A 20,435-nucleotide genomic window follows, 5' to 3' on the forward strand; every position below is an offset into this window, starting at 1 on the left:
TTTAAAAAAATACATCTTTGATCTGTCCGTGTATTTGTTAAAGCAATTAGAAAAAGTGGTGGATAGTTGCCACTTCCATTGAGAAAAGCCCCAAGTGCTTCACAGAAGTGGATAAATATCACCATTTTACAGATTGGACAGCGCCCACAAAGGCTGCAGTGCAGGAAGGCACTTAAAGCTCCACTGACTTCAATGGGATTTCAACACCGGCTTAAAGTTAAGCAAGGATTTAAGCACATGCTTTAGTGAAAAGGGGATGGGTAAATGTTTTATCTAAGATTACACAGCAAGTCAAGGAGAGAGCTATAAGTGGAACACAGGAATCCTGATTCTGACGATAGCATTTTAAAATAAGCAAGCACCTTTCAGTTTCTCTCTTACATATGAGAAAGTAAGAAGTTCTCTCAATCACTCATCAGTTACCTTTAAAGAAGCATCACTGACATAATTCTTTACCAGTAGCATTTCCCCTTTTTTCATTCGTTAGTGTCTAAAAAATTACTTTACTTTTCATGGTTTATTCTTTTCACTTTTGGCATTTCTTTCAGTTTGAACAAAAAAATTATGCTTTGCTTTTCTTTATAAACAGTTACTGGTCTGTATTTGGCCTCCAGGTAGAAACACAATCTTACTGGAGACCAAAACATTGGAGGGAATGTTCAGACCCCAGAAATACTCCATTTCCTTTTATCATTAATTCGTTCTTATTTCTAGGTTTTACAGTTTCCCAGTGGCTTTTCGTTCTGGTATTTTAAGGTCTCAAAGTCGTCATTTTATCCTTATAGCACACTGGAATCATAAAGGGGCATGTAAGGGAATGAGGCAGAGAGATATTAAGGCCCTGATTCCTGCACACATATGGCGTCTGACTTCAATACATTTAATTGCAGATCAGGGACTTTGCAACTTCTCCAAGGTCATATAAAGACTTTGGCACAATTTGGACAAGAAACCAGAACTTCTGAGTCCCAGTTCAGTCCCATACTCCCAAGTTCATTTGTCTGAGCCACTTTCCTCCAGCATTGTTTTAGATACCTTTAATTTATCACAAGGAACCAACGTGGAAATCCAACTTCTGTTCTCAAAACAAACAGGGAGGAAATGGAGATTTTCATTTTTATTGGATGCTTCCAATATCATATCTAATAATATACAGATACGCATTTGCCATTCACATTTTCGCATATTCCAGCCATTCACTCAGTCAGTTACATTAAAATAAGAAAAAAAATGCACAACTGAAATAAAATAAAATTGTAAGCTGGAAAAATACAATATAAACTGTGTCATATTCAAGAAACATTTTCTATAATTAAATCCCATTTGTAACAATTAAAGTAGGATTTAAAAAAAATCTTGATTTTTATTTTTAAATAGGTGGCCTTTATGTATATTTCTTCTCATTTGCATATGTACAATTCAGCAGGTCTCTGCCTGCCTGTGGCAGAACACCTGAAGGGTAAAAACAAACACTGAAAAGGAAAATTATTAACAAAAAAAAGGTTCAAAGTTCATCTTCAGGGAGAGTACAGTATGGTCAAAACTTTACACACGTGCTTCTTTCATCTGTATTAAGGCCTATGAGACGGATGTGCTTTAATAAAAGCAGACAGTGTGAAGAAAAGTCCTTCCACTTTTCTCTTCAAATTCCTGTAACAGCTCATCGATTTCATTTTCCATGTCTTCTGTGTGCTGTATCTAAGAAGAGGAAGACCACATCAGAAATTGACATCAGACAACACTGACAGAGTTTGCAACAAGACAGCTCCTCCTTATTTATTTCTAAATCTGAATTTGGGGTGGACCAAAATAAACCAGGAAGGAGTCTCTTGACAATTTGCCAATAATGCGCCCAATATGAAAGTTATGATCTTTAACATACAAAATTTTATAGTAGTAGTAAATGTTTTTTTACATGTAATTCGTACCACTTTTGACTACCGAAGATGTGGCTTGGTTGTCAAGTGCACAACTATTAGCAACAAAAGCAAGTCCCCAAAGGAATTCTGGCTGACACACCAGGAAAGCAGAACCACATTTCCAACACGTGGCCCCACATACATTAGAAAGACCATTGTGCCAGACAGCGGGTTAGAACACTGTTGTCCCCAACCTAGTTACAAATTAATATCATTTTGCAATGCAGATGGCACCTCAATTTCAATACAGATCCGACACTTCAGCCTGATTACAAAACACAATCAAGGCCCTGTCTACATCGAGATCCTCGTTCCCTAATACCTATATTAACAGTGGAAGCTTCTAACCTTGTTTTCCTAACTAGTTGTGGCCAGGAAATCATCATCATCTGAGGACAAGACATATGACAGACAGACAGAGATTATATATGACAAAGTTAAATCTACAGTCCTTCTAGCTCCCACTCAACACATTTTTCTCCCAGATTAGATGAGGCAACGAACAGCAAAAAAACAAACCAATTTACTTCTAGCACATTCTCTTGGCAGCTTTACATACGAGCATGCTCCTGGATCATGGAACATGAGGAGACCTTTCCTCCACCCACCCTCCATTCCACGTGACAGAATCAAAATAGCTGCAAGCTCCACATTAGGTGCAAGCACACACAGGGGACTTTACAGCTCTGCCTTCTCGGCAAGCCTAGAAAAGGTTTTGGAGACTGGAAGAGCATGTGGGTGGCATCAAGAGAGGAGACCAGACTTCCTGTGGAATCTCAGTCTGCCACGACATTGGAATATGTAGGCTAGTGGTTGCCAAACCCCCAGGGTATTGCAGGGGGTCCATAAAAAAAAATAAAGGTAAATAAATCTGACCATAGAAAATTCATTTTAAATCAATTGTGAAGTTACAATTATTTTTAAATTCAATACCTTCCAATAAATGTTATTAATGGTGCTCTGAAAATCTGCATTGTGGTTTCCTTTTCATTTAGTGAACTGTCATAGCAGCTAGAACTGGCTTCGATAGGGGGTCTGTGAACAGTTGGGAGGGGGGTGATTGGGGACCCACACTAGTGGAAAGATTGGGAACGACTCATTGAGGCTGATTAACTCATAGAAGACTTTTACCTTTACACTAGATTTCTTTAAAATTAAATGCATCAGTAAGTGAAGATACAAGTAGCTTAAATAAAGTGGCAGGGCTAAGAATATTAAAAGTGGAAAGGAGGTGTCAGCTGTGTAAGCTTCCCCCCTCTTCTCTCTCACACACACACACACACACACACACACACACACACACACACACACACACACACACACACACACACACACACACACACACACACACACAGAGATTTCTTCTGTGCAACACTGTGAAAAGATGCATGCCTCATTCTTGTGATGCCTCAGACCCTAATATTGGAGCATAATTATTGTATATTAAACACTTGCTTTCCAGTGAACATAAGCACCTCAAAGTACACGTAGTTTCTGTGCACAGAATGCGTTCTCTGCCCATCTGGAGGTTCGATGTTTAGTAACTGCTGAAATGTGCAGGCTGTGCAATATTGGATTTAGACAATAGCAGCTAAAAGCATTGTGTTCATTCCAGCACAATGCCGATGGCTAATTATATATTTTTCCCTAGAAAAACATTAATTCAGTGATGAGTCATCCATCTTAGCACCTCCGGTCTGAAGAGAATCCTAGAGAAGGATTTTGGAAACATCAGTCTGGCAATATGGCTTTCGCTTTTGGTAAAGAGTCACACAGGGTAATCACCTACTATTGGCAGTGCCCCAAGAAGCATCATTTTAAAACTAATTTAAACCAAAATTAAAATAAAAAAACCTTGTAATCAACTAAGACTAAGGTTCACATAGGGCCTGATCACGTCATACTTACACATTGGCATAGTTCACAAATAAGAAAAGCTCCCAGAGTCGCCTCCTCATGATTATCCTGAATGTCCACGTTAATCACATGTACAGGTTGGCATGTCTCCTGCTCTCTGGAATTTAAATCTAGTTGGGAACACAACACAAAACAGCAACGTGTTAGAAAACTGTCAAGCTTTAAGCGGACATCTAAGAAAATATCCATAAAGCTCTTCTGGGGCGAGAGGGCTCTATTACCGAAACAGGTCTTGTCTCGGGCCTTCCTGAACCCTGTTTTAAGAGGGTGGGCTAGTGCGTGTTTTTCTGTTTTGCTACGTATCATCCCCAAGTACTCGGTGAAGCAAAAGGAGATTGAATATAATTCAACTCTGCTGCAGGGAGATGCATTATTTAAATTAAGTGCCAATGCTGACAAGAACACATGGATATAAACTGACCATCGACGACTTTAGGTGAAGTAGCCTTAGAACAGTTTTCCAAGGGCAAAGACTTAACTGGCTGCAGGACTGATCTTGGTAAATTCATGAAAGGGAAGAACAATGGGACTGGCTACATGTTATTGTAGAAAATCTGTGACTTAGCAGCAGATATCCCCACTGGATGGTGCTGGGCTCTGAGTTACTACAAAGAATTCTTATTTGGCTGGTGAGTCTCACTGACATGCCCAGAGTCTAGCCGATCACCAATTGAGGTTGTGAAGGAATTCTTCCCCAGGTCAGATTAAGAGAGACTGAGTGGCTTCACCTTCTTCTGCACCATGGGACATGGATCACCTACAGGTCTAAACTAATGAAAATGGTGAATTTTCTGTAACTGGATCCTTTAAATGATGTGAGGACTCCACTAACTCAACCAGAGGTTAGGGGTCTATTACACAAGTGGGTGGGTGGGTGGTCTCCAATATGCAGGGCAGACTAGATCGGGGTCAGCAACCTTTCCAAAGTGGAGTGCTGAAATTTGATCTTTTGACCTCTACATATGGTCTGAGTGCGCGTGATACTTTTTAAAGTCACTAATAGTCCTTCTTACAACTGCTTTGTTAGTAAATAAATGAAAACGCAGAGCTTTACTGTTTAGCTGCGGCTGGTGGCAGGAGAGAGAGCCCTAGTGTGTAGAAGTGGGGCTGGCATGTGCTGGGGGCAAGCAAGCTGAGGGGGGAGGAACTGGGCAGCAAAGGGGACGCAGGACCTCTGAATGCATCACTGGAATTAACCATCTTCCAGAAGGAAGGTGGCAGCAACTGGGGAGATAGCAAGACAGGGGAGAAATGGAAAACAAAAGGGCTTGTCTCCCATCCCAGACAGCAGGAAGAGGCAGCTAGACCAAAAAAATCCCTGTCCTGGGACAGATGGCGGGGTGGGGGTGTAGAGAGCGCCTCAGTCCCTGTCCCAGGGAGGGGGAGAAGATGGCAGAGCTGCTGGATCAGAGGGGCTCAGTTCTTGTCTCAAGGGGTGAGGGGGCAGGTGGCAGAGGTGGAGGGGCAGAGGAGTCAGTCCCCTCCTCCAGAGGGGAAGACAGATGGTGGGTGGGAGGGATGGCACATACAGCAGGGGGAGCAGCTCGCAGGCAAGGCTTGCAAGTCCCCACCTTCCTACAGCATCTCTGCAGCGTGCGCCTGCAGGAGCAGAGCAGTGCCCGTGGATCTCTGCATGTCAGCAGCATGGGAGAGCTCCTGCCTTCTGTGCCAATCAAAATTGGCTCACGTGCCGTTCTTGGCATGAGTACTGGGGGGTTGCTGACCCCTGCACTAGATGATCACCCTTAAAGGTTGCAAGTCTTCCCACTGTCAGGATGTGCACGGGAGAGGAAGGGGCAAATATCACATACTCCAGGGCTCTGTCAGAAGGGCACTCACAACCCTGACCCTAGCAGTCTTCAGTTGAGTGAGTGGTAATCTGAGTAAAACCTAGCAAGCTTTCCTAGTACAGCCCCACACAGTCATGCATTGTGGAGATGCAGACAGGCCTACGTAGCTGGTGAGACAATGCTGTGTGGATGCACAACCCATGTTTGCCATAGTTATGCCAGAACCTGGATGATCTTAACATAATCCCAGCTGTTGTACAGATGGGGCAGCTGACACGCTGAGGCTTTTGTATGGATTCATTTGCAAATGGTGACTTCTGGTTTCAGGGAAGTAGGTAGGAGTCTTGCATATCCCCCCAGCAAGGAGACACCATATCCATAAAGGCTGGATGCACCTGCATCCTGGTGCATTTCCATCACCAGAAGCATTTGGAATCTGAGTCTGTAAATGTACCTAACTTTCAGGGTAGCTCCTCCATCAACCCAATAACACCTTTTACAGAAACACAGCTGGCATTCTACCAGCCATGTCACCTTTGTGACACACGACCCCTTTTCCCTATACACATCTTCCAGATGATGCCAGATGGGTAGGATACAGATGTTTCCAACGTGAGAGGGATTAAAAGGGTAATTTAAGTAAACTTAGTTTAACCACCTTCTTACCTTCTACTACTTGATCATAGACTCTCTCTTCACAAGTTAGAATCAGATCAAACACATCTTTGCAGTTCTGGAATCTTTCTGGTCGTGGCTTGATTCTTTTATTTCTGTCCAACATGTGTAAAATCCCATTCTGTGTATATCTGATGTTTCTAGAGTTAAGTAACTTGGAAAGTAGAATTTTGTATTTTCAGTAAAGTAAAATGTTCCATTACTAACTTCTTTTGTTGGTTTAGAATCTATTAATTAGGACAAAAAAAACAACCCAAGGAAAGGCTAAAAATTGTCTCCTATTTGAAAATATAAAGTCCGTGAACTTGAGTGTATTCTACAGCAGTCTCCTACAAGCTGGCAAAAAAAACCAGTCAAGACGACTCACACAGTATCTGGAACACACAGCCAACTTTACAGAAGTTTACTCTTACTGTCAGTACAGAGGCAAAGATGACCCTTGAAGGCGTTCTGAAAATGAAGACACTAAAAAACTTGTCTTTTATGGAACAAATTCTGTAGCCGTCATAACTGACCAATTAACTACATGTACTTACCTGTTTTATATACATAAGAATGTAGGTCTTCTATTTGCATACTATGGGAAACACTGCAAGGGTCTGTGTTACAAGCCAGTCATATAAGGCTCTTACAGCTAGTTGCAGAAGCGTGCAGGACCTTCTTAGAACTGGGTTTGTATAACTGATCTTCCAAAGGGAATTAAAAGGCGCACAGGAAATAAGTGTGTTGAAAATGTGTCACTAGGTCTGGGCATGCCTGAAATAAGCCATTGATTTATGCTTATTGGCTCTGTGTGTATACAGTCTCCCTCTGAAAGGGATGAATTTCATCTGCTGCTTCGTATCTATTTAAGTGATATGACTAATGTTCTTGCATTCCAAATTCCAAACAGGAATGGGACATACTGCTGTCAACACCATCATTATCTTCCCTGGGATTTTGCCTTTTCAGTGAGACATGCCAGCATACTGAACCTTTTCAATCTGTGGTTTGACCAAGCCTAGATGAGACACAGCAGAATTAGGTTTCTAAGATTTAAACTGTTCAACAAAGTCTTGCTATAATTTGAAACCTTGGTGAAAGACCACTTGTTTATTTCTAGACGTTCCATTTCTAAAAACAGGTATATTTCTGAAGGTAATGGACCTTTAGGCAAAACCCCGCTGGAGGCAAAGTTTCAGAAGTGAATTAGGAATATCAAAAATGTGTATGATTAGCAAATGCATCTCTCCTCACCTGGTTTAAGTGATACTCACAACCAAGTCTTTGGAGAATGCAAGTTATACTGGTAACAACCACTACAAAGAACATCATTGCCAAATGTGTGAATTTTGTGTAAAGGAATTCCCCTCTTCAATAGACAGACTCTTTCCGATCTTGAATCTTGCAAACACTGAAGGGAGCTATCCACTCTTTACAGATTCACATTCCTACAAGATCCCATCTAACATCTTTTCTAAAGAACGCAGACTTAGCAACTAAGTCTTTGAAATAATTTAGGACTCAAATCCCTGCATCTTCCATTCTAGTTATCCTCGGAGTTCTAAAATTCCCCTCAGCTGCTTGGGTAACCAAATCCATTCTCCATGAAGTTCCTCCAGCAACATCCAAATTACATCGTCTAACATACAGCAGATGCTCATCTATGTTCTCTTGAACTTTGAATTCTGATATCTAGTAAAACAAAGTTTCTAATTGCATTAAAAATTAACCTCAGCTTTTCTGCCTACTCAGTGTTCTGCTGCATATAGAGTGCATATTTTTACTTTTATGGTCTTTTGTTGTTAGCTTATATTCTCTGCAGTGTATTGCCCAGACCACTTGTCTAACAGAGAAAACATTCTTCTGTACTTCTTTTATTCTTCAAAACTAACACCAATGCTGCCCAGTCTGTATCATCAGCCAACTGTCATCTTGCTGCTCACCTCATGTGTCTACCTTCCAGGTCATCAATAATAATCAGTCTCCCAAGGCTTGCATTATTCCTTTCTCCCAAAATGCTTCCACACAGAAGGTCTGCAGACAGTTAGTTATCTACTCAAATAATTCTGCAGCTGTTACTAAGTCTATAGTTTCCCAAGGTCATTCTTGATTACATCCTTGAAAAACTTCATTGGATTTCCTAGCAATGTTCTTCTTTTTGGGAGTCCATGATGATCATCCTGTTTAAAAGGAGGGTAGTACCTGGGACCTGCCTAAGACATATGCTCCCCTATCTATCAAGGATGCCCCCAGTTTCCCTCCCTGCCAAAGTCTGCTTCTTTCAGAATCCTCAGTTGGAACCCATATGGTCCTAGATTTTTATGTCTACATACTCTCAGTCACGTGCTCTGGCATGAGATTAGTTTCTCTTGGGAATGTTTCCTTCCTAAGGAAAAAATGTCTCTGGCATCTGTCCTTTGCCTTAGCATTCAGCAAAAAAGCAAAAGAATTAAATTTACTAAAAAACCCACACAATGTAGGTTTATTGCTTCTGCCAACTTACTGCTACTTTCTCCAGGGGCCATCTGCCTGCACACAGAAATGAGTACTTTTAAAGACTTATGCCATCTTCAGATATGCTCATATTCTACTCATTGCACCTGAAAACAACTATACCATACTTTCAACAAGTGGAGGTGGCAATGGTGTGTTTGCATTATGTACTCAGGGTCATTTTCTTTCCCTCATCATTAGGCAGGTGACGTTCAAAATGCCTTGGTGGTGTGACACTTCTGTCACTACTCCACTCTACTAGCCCAGATCTTGTCTCATTTGAGTCAGACCACTTTCTTCTTCTCACGGTGCCTTATCTCCTTCTGCTGCATTCCAGATACCCTCTCGAGAAGTGGGTATGCCAGGAAGTATCCACAAACTTTGCTGTTCCTAAATCAGAGGAAGTGCTGGTTTTCAGCTATAGCAGCGATCTTACCACTATGGTGATCAGCAAGACAACAGTGGAGGCATATGCATTTCTCAGGGATGTTTTCAACCAAGAAAACCATAGCTTGTTACATTATGTTATGCCCATATTATATCCTTGAGGCCATGGCCTTTTCTAATGGGCCTGATTCTGATCTTGTACCACAGTGACTTCACTGAAGTAAATGGAATCCTGCAAGGGTGAAACTGCAAATGATTTGAAATAGCCTCAAATGCATTTTACTCTAGGCAGGAAATCTGTCAGCATGTACCCCTAATTTCTCTTATTCCCTTAGCACTATACACTAACTTTTAGGAAACAGGCCACAGAGTATTTACATGAGCAGTCTCTCGATTTTACTAAAGATGTACTGTGTTCATTTCTGGGTAGGGAGAAAGTCTTCAGGTGTTCATAAAATCTGAAGAACTTTAAATTCATAAGCTTGCCACCACTTATTTCACACAAAGCCAAAAAGATCACACAAATGGTTAAAAAACCCTCAACTTTAAACTCTTGTTTTTAAAGAAATTATCTCATAGAAGATCATAATCTGTCCTATCCCCCTTTTTCGCCCTCTAATCAGTTAATTCATAACCTCTCAACTGATAGGATTCAAACAGACAAATATATACAATACTTCTGCGTGGTCAATACTAGCTAGCCAACAATATATGCCAGTCCTCAGCAAAATGAGCATTTTATATGTTACTAACTGCAAGGATTGAAGTATCTTAAACCCTCATCAGCAATTCAGCACAGCTGGTAGCATGTTGAACAGATGACTGAATATAGACTATGCTTTGTAGCCAATTTTGAAGAGTACAGCAATGTCCTACCATTTTACAGTCAGCTAGTGAAATATTAAAATGTTCTTGGGATTCCAAACCATAGTAACTAAGGAAAGTGGGTAAAGCAATCTCTTTCTCTCCACTTGAGCACTCATCCTAAATATCTTCTGTAGGACTGAATCTATATTGGGAACTGTATAGCATAAAGCAAGGGCTAGCGATCAACCTGTGCTACTGGGTTCTGCCACCCCACTGTTGCTGCGTTGTCTTTCTTCTTAATTAACGATTCCCGCTCTCCTCTCACTTAAATGGAGGGGGAATCTGGAGTAACTTCATTACCGTTAGTGGAAATGTGCTGATGTTAAACCAGCATAAGGAGAATGAGCTGAGTGAGTTGATACTTTAAGACAGTGGTGGCCAACCAGTTAGGGACAAAGAGCCAAAATAGCTGTGGATAGAGTGCAAAGAGCCACATATTATATCTTTTTTATACATCTATATAGGTAGATATATAAAAATAACTATAAAATACACGGCTCAATGCCCTCCCCATACCCCAAAGCCAGACACCCCCAGCTTCCCTGCTCTAACCCAGTCTCCCACCCCCTACTCTAACCCAATGCCTGGGACTCACCAGAGCCTCCATCACTGCCATCACGCACTTCTCCTTCCAAGTGCTGGGGTGCACGCATGGAGCATCAGTAAGCACTCCTGGCACACAGGTCCAAGCAGGAGCCATATTTCATTGCTCAAAGAGCCACAGGCGGGTCAAGAGCTGCAGGTTGGCCACCCCAGTTTAAGACCTGAGTTTTTTCTTTTTCTTTTTTTTTTTTTTTTTTAAAAAAAAACAAACAGATTCTCAGTTGAAATTCTCTTCATGCAAATATTTGTCTAAACAGCTTATCTAAATATTTTTGCTTCCTATTTCAACAAATCTTCTAAAAGATATATTCATCCTGAAGAAAAATGTAAAGAAATTGGGTTTACTGGAACCTGGATTATTTCTCATATTACTTTGTGCATCTAACCAGTTAGATGTGTGTTCATTTTCATATTTCCAGTTCCCCCATTTAGTTTCCAGAGGCCTAAGGATTTATAGTTCCATGATTTGCAATCATTTCAAAGGTTGTCAACATGTTTAAAACAGAGTGAATAATGTAATAAATACAGGTACAGTGATTTAAGATGGGTTTTTTTAAAAACATCTGACTTGAATATGTTAGGACCTGGCTCTCTGTTTATAGGTGTACACTACAATGTAAGTTATTTACCACCTTTGAGAACTGCAGTTATTCTATTTCAGAAGTAAAAAGATAGATCATGCCCTCTAGTACATGCAAATAAATGCTCTCTCTGGATATTACAAAGGAGTCTAGTAAGAGTAATAATCCATTCTGTGTGTCAACAAAATGATCCAAGATGTAAAATTCTGTTAGCACAAATTTCCTTGAGGGTTGGGTATCACCCTTCTGTATGGTTCCCATATAGTTGACCATGACCATTCTGGAATGGGCAATACAGAAATTTTCATGAAATGTACACTGCCAGCAGAGGGGGCAGAAGTCTCTGCAAGTCTCACTCTCAGGACCTGGAACTGGTGCTAAGTAAAACAGCACAAAATGGAAGAGATCCTGACCTCATGTCAATAGCCAGATGTCTTCTGCGGATACCATCTTTAAGGATTAGGACTGTAACTGGAGTACATTTTGTCCTCTTGTGGTTCCATATACAATAAGAGGAAAGGAAGTTTAGGAGCAAAGACAAGGTGGCATTAAACTGCCCTCTGTGAGTTAGGAGGGAAAACTGCCATCATACAAATTCACAATGATGTAAAAATTTTAGTTTTACTTTTGTAGCAAGAGGCCAGCAAATCTGTGATCTTGGCCAGGGTTATCAGATTTTGCACAGGAAACATTTAGCTTGAACAAAACCCAGTCTTTTGTTAACAGGATCAGAGGAAAGTCTTGCATTTGACCAGGGCAGCAGATTGCTTTTAAGCATGTAGCATGGTGCAAAGTTTGCTAAGACAAGAGAATAAGATTGTTCGAGAACCTTCAGATGCTGTAGCATAGGTGTGTTTTGCACATGCCAAAGTGAGGCCAGATTCCCCTTTAATACCAGGAAGAATCTGACATAATTAACTTCAAAGGGAGTTACTACAAATTAACTCGAGAGTAACAGAGATCCGAATCTGCCCCTCAGTTGGTATGATAAAAGGATTTGATCACAAAGATCTAGCTCAGTGGTTCTCAGACTTTCATACTATGACCCTTTTCAAACAGCAAGCCTCTGAATACAGCTCCCCCTCCCCAAATACATTAAAACATGTTTTTAATATATAACACCATTATAAAAACTGGAGGCAAAGCAGGTTTGGGATGGAAGCTGATAGCTCATGACCATCCACCTGCAGTAACCTCATGGCCCCCAAAGGTAGCCCCAACTTCTAGTGTGAGAACCCCTTCTCTAACCCAAAGCTAAGGATCAATGCTATTACTTCTCATGAACTACTGCACTGTGAAGGGGTGAGCACCCCAGAAAGGGAGATTGTATTAAAAGAATTCCTGCAACACTGCACTAAATATACAGACATATTTTGTATTCAATAGTATAGCAGGCTAATAAAATGACCCTTTAACACTAGAACATCTGTTCAACTCCCATACCTGTCCTGCAACCTGCCATCATGAAGAACTCTCTGATTGGGGATGGCATGGCCATAGATTAGCAGGAATACCGAAAGTCAGGACTTAAGTACATTAGCAGATGTGTTCACAAAATGAGTCTAGCACATGCTTTTAGCAGTCTTGTCACTTACATTAATGAATACTAAACTTTGCTATGAATTTATTAAATCCAGCATGAAGACAATCCCAATTAGTGCAACCAACTCTGTATATTCTTACCTTGCAATGAAAAGGGAGGAATTATCATGTCAACATCCTGTTAGTTTAAAAAAGTTACATGGGAACTAGACGACTTAGTGTGTCAGTAACAAAATGGAGAATTCTGCATCATTAGGTTGCCAGAAGTTTGCACTTTCTGACAGCCAAGAAAGAACACATGCTTTCACTCATACTTGTGCACCCACCTCCAGACTACCTTTACCATTGGACCCATTGTGATCAGTGTTCAAGAGACCAAGAACAGAAACTGAACTCTTTCACCCATGGATGTGGACCATTCAGAGAAGGACTGAAACACATTGGTCATGGCTACAAATGGGAGGAACCTAATGACCATGTTCATTTTATGGACAAAGACTTGTCTGTCTGTCATCCAGGACTTTCACCCCCACCATCTTTCACAAGCACTAAAATAATGGGGTTACTATAAAAACAAGAGAGGTTAACTTTGGCAGTGCCATAGACTGTGGTTTCCTGTGCTACCTCAAAGCTAGACCATAGCAAGAGCTCTTTTTATATAGGCAGGCAATTTTTGTAACAATGCCTGTAACTAATGAAGAAAGTAATGTCAAACTTAATATAAAATAGGTTAGGAAAAGTTGCCCCAATTCAGCTAGTCTTTGTCTCTTTGGGCTTGTTTTTCCCCTCTAGTTAAAAAGTAGGGATAATGAATCACCAGTCACATCAATACAACAAGAATCCAGCATGAAACGTAGCTGGAAGTACACTGTAGTTGTCCCACAATTATTGCTGTGGAGGATGGGCAAATTCCACATTACTCAATGCGATACAAAAACTTCCTGTACAGGCAGGACAGTAAAACAATGGCTGTTTGTACGGCTTAGCAGCAGAGACCTTCACAGTCACCTCTTTTTAACGTGACAATTCCTAAAATACAGGACATTTTTCCATCTCCATTTTCAGATGTAACTGACTTTTGCATTTAGACTCCACCCATCTATTTTCTCTCTTCATAGTCTGATACAGCGAACTTCTCTCATCAGGAACCCTTGGAACCCGAACATTGTCGAAAGAGAGAATTTGCCAGACTAGGGGAGGTCAGGTTATTTAGCAGTATTACCAACACTTCCACTGCTTACTACCCCCTAAGAAGACATTAAGGGTAAATTACAGCTAAACAACAGCTTAGAACACTGAGAGCCAGGACTGGTGGCTGTAAACAAATTTTATGGGACCACAGGAAATTGACCACACCCATGGTAAGCGGTTGTCCAGTTGATTACAATCATGCCAGATTACAGATGCTGCCAGATGAGTGTGTTCCAGATTAGATAGGTTCAACCTGTGTCCCTCCCTCCCCCGCCCACAGAGCACAAAACAGATGAAGCTGTAGGATACTGCCGTAAAGCTCCTTTCTCTTAAATGCCAAGTGACGAGTGATTTTGCAAGACTATCTTCCGACACCTTAGAGGCATGATTTTCAAACAGTGCTGAGCACCCACCTGTGTCTTAAGATGGGAGCCTAAAATAACTAGTAACTTTTGAAAAATTGGGCCCTGTAATGCAAAAAGAAAAATGGTTTCACCTTCAAAAGGAACAGCTCTTGGATAACAGTATAGTTCACACAGGGTATCTTTATTGAGTCACTACTTCAAATATAAGCTCTTTGCAAGAAGGGCTTTTATGTTTTGTGTTGGTACTCCTCACACAGTGGGGTCCTGGTCCATGATTAGAGCCTCTAGGCAGTGCCATAATATATAAGACAAAATTAACTAAGGAGGGGCTGAGGACAATGAAATCGGAGGAAATATAACTGGGTTTGTACAGTTATGCCAAGAAAGGAACAGATCACTAGCAACTGTATAGCCTGATATCCTGAGTTTTCCATTAATTTATGAACTATTCTTCTTTTTGTCCAACTGGATTTAGTATAATCAGTGTCTTCACAGAAATTTCAATAGTATCTGAGCTACAAAGCTCTAGTTAATTAGAGCTGGTACACAGACGACAATGCAGAGAGATTACATTCCTAGGCCAACTATACTTTAAAATAAACAGCTGTAGTATCTATTGCATTTACATTTCAAACACAGCTAGATAATCATGTGTTTATGGCACACAGCATGAAGGGCCAAAGGCCATACATTCCATGGGTATATCACTCTGCCAGCCCTTTCCAGAATATAAAGCCACTCTCATAGTAGGGCAGGATAATCTACTTTAATTTCTTGTCCTTAATTATTGTGTAGCACTGTTTGTACCATGACACTGGTCACAGAAGGCTGCATTTCAGCAGAGTGTGAATGTATGGTTTAGTATGGTGTACGATTTAATTCTGGAAAGCCTTCTGAGGCCACAAAAGACACCAAGCAAACAGTTCACTAATACAAATACCGGCATCTATTAGTTAACGTCCTGTACATATTACTAAGGTAAGCTTCAATTTATCCAAGTATTTCAGATGTTCTATTTTATACACCTATCAAATTATTTTTTTTTAAAACAATGAAATTTGTAACTGAATTAAGATAAAAGTTTATGGTCATCTAAATTAACTAGACTGCTCCCTAAAATATGCCAGGGATTACTTATTAAAGACAAGGCTGTAAATTGCATCCAGATTTTAAATTTGCATTAACCACAGAAGTGGACACACTTTGGGTGAAAACATTTTCATAGCTTTAAACCTTCAAGCAAAAATTTGACACGCAAATGACATGCCCTGGGAATAGTACTCAGCATACTGGTACAGATAACTTCTTGTAGAATACAGTGTTTCATTTTGCTATACAGACAAGCCATGTATTGCTGTTTGGAATCGTATTTGCAGTTCTCAGTTTTCCATGGTATCAGCTTAGCTTTCTAACTGGCTACTATTTATAATGTCAACATCATGCATCTCTCTCATTAGCAGAAATAAAAATCAAGCATTTCCTGCCAGGTGCCTAGAAACAATAAGCTACTGGAAAGCTAGACCAGTTTTAAGAGCTTTCCTTATTTTCCCCAAGAAGTTAAGACCAAAAAGGAATTAGGATTTGAAACGCCACACTACAGCCAGTTGCAAATTACTATTGCAAGAACAAAGCCAGATTTACTTCAGTCTGCATGGAAACTGCATATTTTAAAACATAACTTATGTAGTTCAGACCTTGTCTACAGAACTGGTATTGCGCAACAGAACCCAAGTTCTTACAATGTCTTAAAACGACTTTGGGATTAAAGACATTGGAAAAGTTTTTCCACCCGAGTCAATGCCTTGCACAACACTGGAATAAAACTGAAATTTCTAGGTTGCTGATCATTAAAGCTTGTTATATTCCTCTGCACTTGGGCAATGAAAGGAAGGGCATGTCACTTTATTTTTCTGGCTCAGGTGCTAAGGAATGCTACAAAATTGGGATTGCAATCAATGCAGGAGAATGTTTACAACTAAACAGCATAGTGTCACAGCAAACTATAGGAATCCTTTAACTCAAATTGCAATTTTTTAATAAATAAAAATCTAAATTATAGGCCTGAACTAAGTAATGACCTCCGAAGTAAGTTTAATTGTTCATAACCTTGAAATGGTCTAAGCAGTGCTTTTTTTCTGACAGCATGGCATGGTACACCATACCAGCACCTCCCAGCTGGGAATGTCCAGGTGGCAGGGGGACCCACCAGGGCCAGGAGGGAGGACGGGACCCTGCAGCCCCAGGGCGGGAAGGTGGCTGGGACATGAAGTCCCGTCAGCGGCTCCAACCCTAGGGACCCGGCTAGAGTCGGGTTAAACCCAGCAGCCCTGGGGCTGGGAGCTCCACTGGCAGCCCAAGCCCCAGGGACCCAGCCAGGAGAACCTCAAAGCAGTCCCATTGCTAGGAGCTCTGCTGGCAGCTGCAGCCCTGGCAATCCGACCAGTGCCAGGGAAACCCTTGCCAGCAGACCCAGCCATGGAACCGTGGGGAGGTAAGGGGGTGAAAAGCTGGCTGCGTACTGTCTCCTCTTAAAAAAAAATAGCACCAGATCTAAGAGGGATGAATGCAAAGAACTGGACTCGATGACCCCTCAAGATCCCTTCCAGACCTACTGTTCTACCTTTAAACTCAAATACCCTTTGGTTATCTTACTCCCACACATCAAAATACATAACAATCATCTTACATTTTTCTGGCGTCTCGAAAAAAGAATTTACTGGGCTACACAAAGGAACGGTCTCATCTGGCACTTAAGTATGGCTCCACTGGGGGAGTGGTTCAGCAGCACACAACAATTTGTGACAGGAAGTTAAGCCTTAGGTTAGATGTGAGGGAAAAGCTAACTACAAAGGTAGGGTAAGTTCTGGAAAAGGCTTCTAAGTGACGCCGTGGAATCCGCATCACTGGAGGTTTTAAAGATCAAGTTGGACAAATACCTGTCAGGGATGGTCTAGGTTTACTCGGTCCTTCCTCAGCAGGACCAGAAAGTCTTCTTGAGGTCCTTTCCTTCCTGCATCTAGCTTGAAACTGTATGGGGGGAAACTTGGGTAGGCCAATTGCAATTCTGATAGTGGAGATTAGCATGAATGGTGCTACCCCTTGTCTTTGTGATAAGGACCATGTGACTATTGCACACCACAAAAGATCAGCACCCTAATTTTAAACTCACACCTGAGATACAGCACAGAGCCTGTCATCCTTGAGAGCTGATCCCACAGGGGCACAGCAGAAATTGGGCTCCTACACATTGAATGCCCAGAAACAGCAGGACATGAAGTTTCCTTGGAGAGCTCATCTAGGCACTAGGTAGCCAACTTCCTTTAAGGAAGCTGGTAGAATAGCAACAAAAAAGGATTTCAAAGAGACATGTTTTCACGAAGGGAAACCAAGGGCACTAAAGATTAAACCAGTATACTCTGTATATGCATCTGTCTGAGATAATGTTTTTCTATTAATTTAGTATGAAACTGGAGGTTTTTTTTATTATACAAAGCCCCTTCTGTATAGTTTGCCCAGAGTCATCTGTATGAAGACCTGTTCAGTTTTCCCCAGGGAATACAGGTGTGATCAAGATGCTCCTTGTGATACCTGCGGCTTTTAATCTTTAAATTAATATCTTGCTGCCTGTAACAACTGTCTTGACAGCCCTGGATAATGAAGTCTTTCATCTAGTCACAGAATGGGCAGCAGCAAGGCTGGATTCCCCATATATCTCAACCTCGTCCTGAAGGACCACCTCTGGCTTAACATAGTCTTCACATCCATTCAGTCCTTGTCTTGTCTGCTGTCTGCCAAGAATGGGACCTGTTACATCTCACCACTTCCTTCCTGTTCTGTGGCTTTTTCCTTTAACTTCTCCGCCTGTGCTCATTTCTGACAAAGTAGTCTTTCAGGCCCAAGGAGCTCTCTTTTATCAACAGAGCCTAAGTGTACACTACAAGCTTCCCATACCATATTTGGTTAGGACCGGGAAGAGGTGTGATCCCTGACTGACACAGGTGTGCCAGCAGAAGCCTTTAGTGTAGACATGGCTATAGTGGAAGAGCCACACTTTTATTGGTACAGTTTGTTTTGCCCATCAGTGTTGGGTTTACTATACCCCATCTACAAAACGGGGAATTGGGCTCTCCTTTCGAAGGCATTTTGATCTACACATGAAAAATGTTACATACAAGAACAAGGTGTTACGCTCACACTGGCACAAAGTGCAGCTCTGCTGGAGCACTTTGCAGACATAGCATACAGGTTGAACCTCTCTCGTCTGGCACTCTTGTATGCTGGTGCTGTACAAGAGAATTTACCGCACTATGGGAGGTCAAGATTGATTAACCCATTGCCAGCACTTCCACAGCTTACTGGGCTCTTAAAAGATATTTAGGGGTAAATTACAGCTAAATAATAGCACAAAACACTGACAGCCAGGACTGGTGGCTGGAAACATACTTAGGCACACCCATGGTAAGGGGATAGCCGGCTAAGTAAAATGCCAGACCACGGGATGTTGCCAGACAAGAGTTCTGTATTAGAGTGGTTAAACCTGTACTAGAATTCTGATAAAATTGGACCTGAGTACTACGTGAAGGCTTCCCCACCTTTTTGGCCTTCTTTCCTTTTAACAGAGCAGCTGTGCACATTTTTATTGCTCCTACTTGAGAAAGCTTCACAATTGCTTTTACATCTGGCATGTTAACCTAAACTAACTAATTTAAAATTGGTGCCTTGGAGGGAGTGTGGATTTGAAAGAATGATCACAATCGAGTAGGATCCAACCTTCAGCTCCCCTAATATGTCTGAGGAGGCGCAATGAGGACTAATGGGATGAAATTGAGCGAGGCAAAATTGAGGCTGAGTAGCAGAGAAACACTTCCTAACCTCAAATGCTATTACACTGTGACAGTCTCCTGGGAGAAGTAGCGGAAGCCCCACTGCTGGAGTCATTTATAAACACCGACAGGGACAAAAATTGCCTCTTACAGGGAACACCCCAGCACTGGGTTAGATTCACTGGATATGTTAACATAAAAACATTGCTCATGGGACAGCATTATTTATTAGTTTTCTTACTGTGCCAACTGGTCTGTGAACAAGTCAGTACATGGGTCATTTTACAAAGACGACAACTGCCCTTACCCATTCCGCTTGGCTTGGCCTTTCTACTGCAAAGTTTAAAGGAGCACAAATGCACAGTGTGTGTTGCTCGGCTGCAAGGCTTGCTGGCTTACAGCATTGCTTGTGCCCCTTGGAGCAGGCTGTTTTCTACCTGCACCTGACCAACTGTAATGGCGATAATGTGTCCCAGTAGGTTTTTACTACTGCCAATCATAGCAAAACCAGCACCCAAGCATGCCGCATGAACAGTAGGTGGGCCAAATAAAGGCATTTTTGAAAGCCACGCCTCTACTAGGAAAAATTCCCTCCAAATTCCACAGCCACTTCTTTTCTCACCATGCCTAGCAGGATTTTGCTGGGCCTCACTGCTTGCTTGTTAGCACTCATCTGTGGGGAAAGGTATTTAGAGTAAGGTGGGTGTGCGGGTGGGGTTTCCAGTCAGATAGTCATATAGCTTGTCAGAGTTCTGCCATTCCCTTGCAAAGAGCAAATGGCACATGCAGGACAGTGACTTGGCAGCAATGGGAAGGGAGCTGGGAATGAACAAAGAGGATCAAGCAGCTGAGGTGAGAGGGAGCCCATTGTAAGAGTTCAGAAAAGTGGCAGACGCTGCTTCTCAGAACAATTGTTTGGCTGTTTCACCGTCAGAGGAAAGAGGCAGGGTGAGGGGACCAGCACAGGAGATACAAAGATGGGCCTTCTTGTACAGAAAAGGAATCTGGAGGGATGTGGAAGGCCATGTCTGGGTAGCCTACTGGCAATGCTGAAGCCTTGAGTACAGGGAACAAGACAGGAAGGCATAGCAGGGTTTTAGGGCGGGTGGATGACACCACCCCACCCCCCACAGCGGTGCCATTTTGCTTTTCCAACTCTGCCTGGTGTCACCAGAGAGCATGGTTCTGTGCAGTTACAATCCCTGGAGCTGGTTTCAGCTGTCCAAGACTGCTCGCAACCTGTGAAAGGTCTCTGGAAATAAAATTCTGTGAGTTTGGACAGTCACCTCACGGATGATCA

General features: G+C 41.8%; 1 protein-coding gene across 1 annotated transcript in view; it reads right to left on the reverse strand.

Moving 5' to 3' along the window:
• Positions 1-695: 695 nt before the first annotated feature.
• Positions 696-20,435, reverse strand: part of SSU72 (SSU72 homolog, RNA polymerase II CTD phosphatase) — a 62,875-nt gene continuing 43,135 nt past the window's right edge. Inside the window, exons 3-5 of the mRNA XM_074975659.1 lie at positions 6,293-6,432; positions 3,828-3,946; positions 696-1,698 (exon numbers count right to left, since the gene is read on the reverse strand). Of these exons, the coding sequence (XP_074831760.1) occupies positions 1,597-1,698; positions 3,828-3,946; positions 6,293-6,432 (361 nt within the window). The 3' untranslated portion in view covers positions 696-1,596. The remainder of the gene's footprint in view (positions 1,699-3,827; positions 3,947-6,292; positions 6,433-20,435) is intronic.

Source organism: Carettochelys insculpta, chromosome 23 (genome assembly GCF_033958435.1).
Source record: "Carettochelys insculpta isolate YL-2023 chromosome 23, ASM3395843v1, whole genome shotgun sequence".
Taxonomy (NCBI): domain Eukaryota; kingdom Metazoa; phylum Chordata; order Testudines; family Carettochelyidae; genus Carettochelys; species Carettochelys insculpta.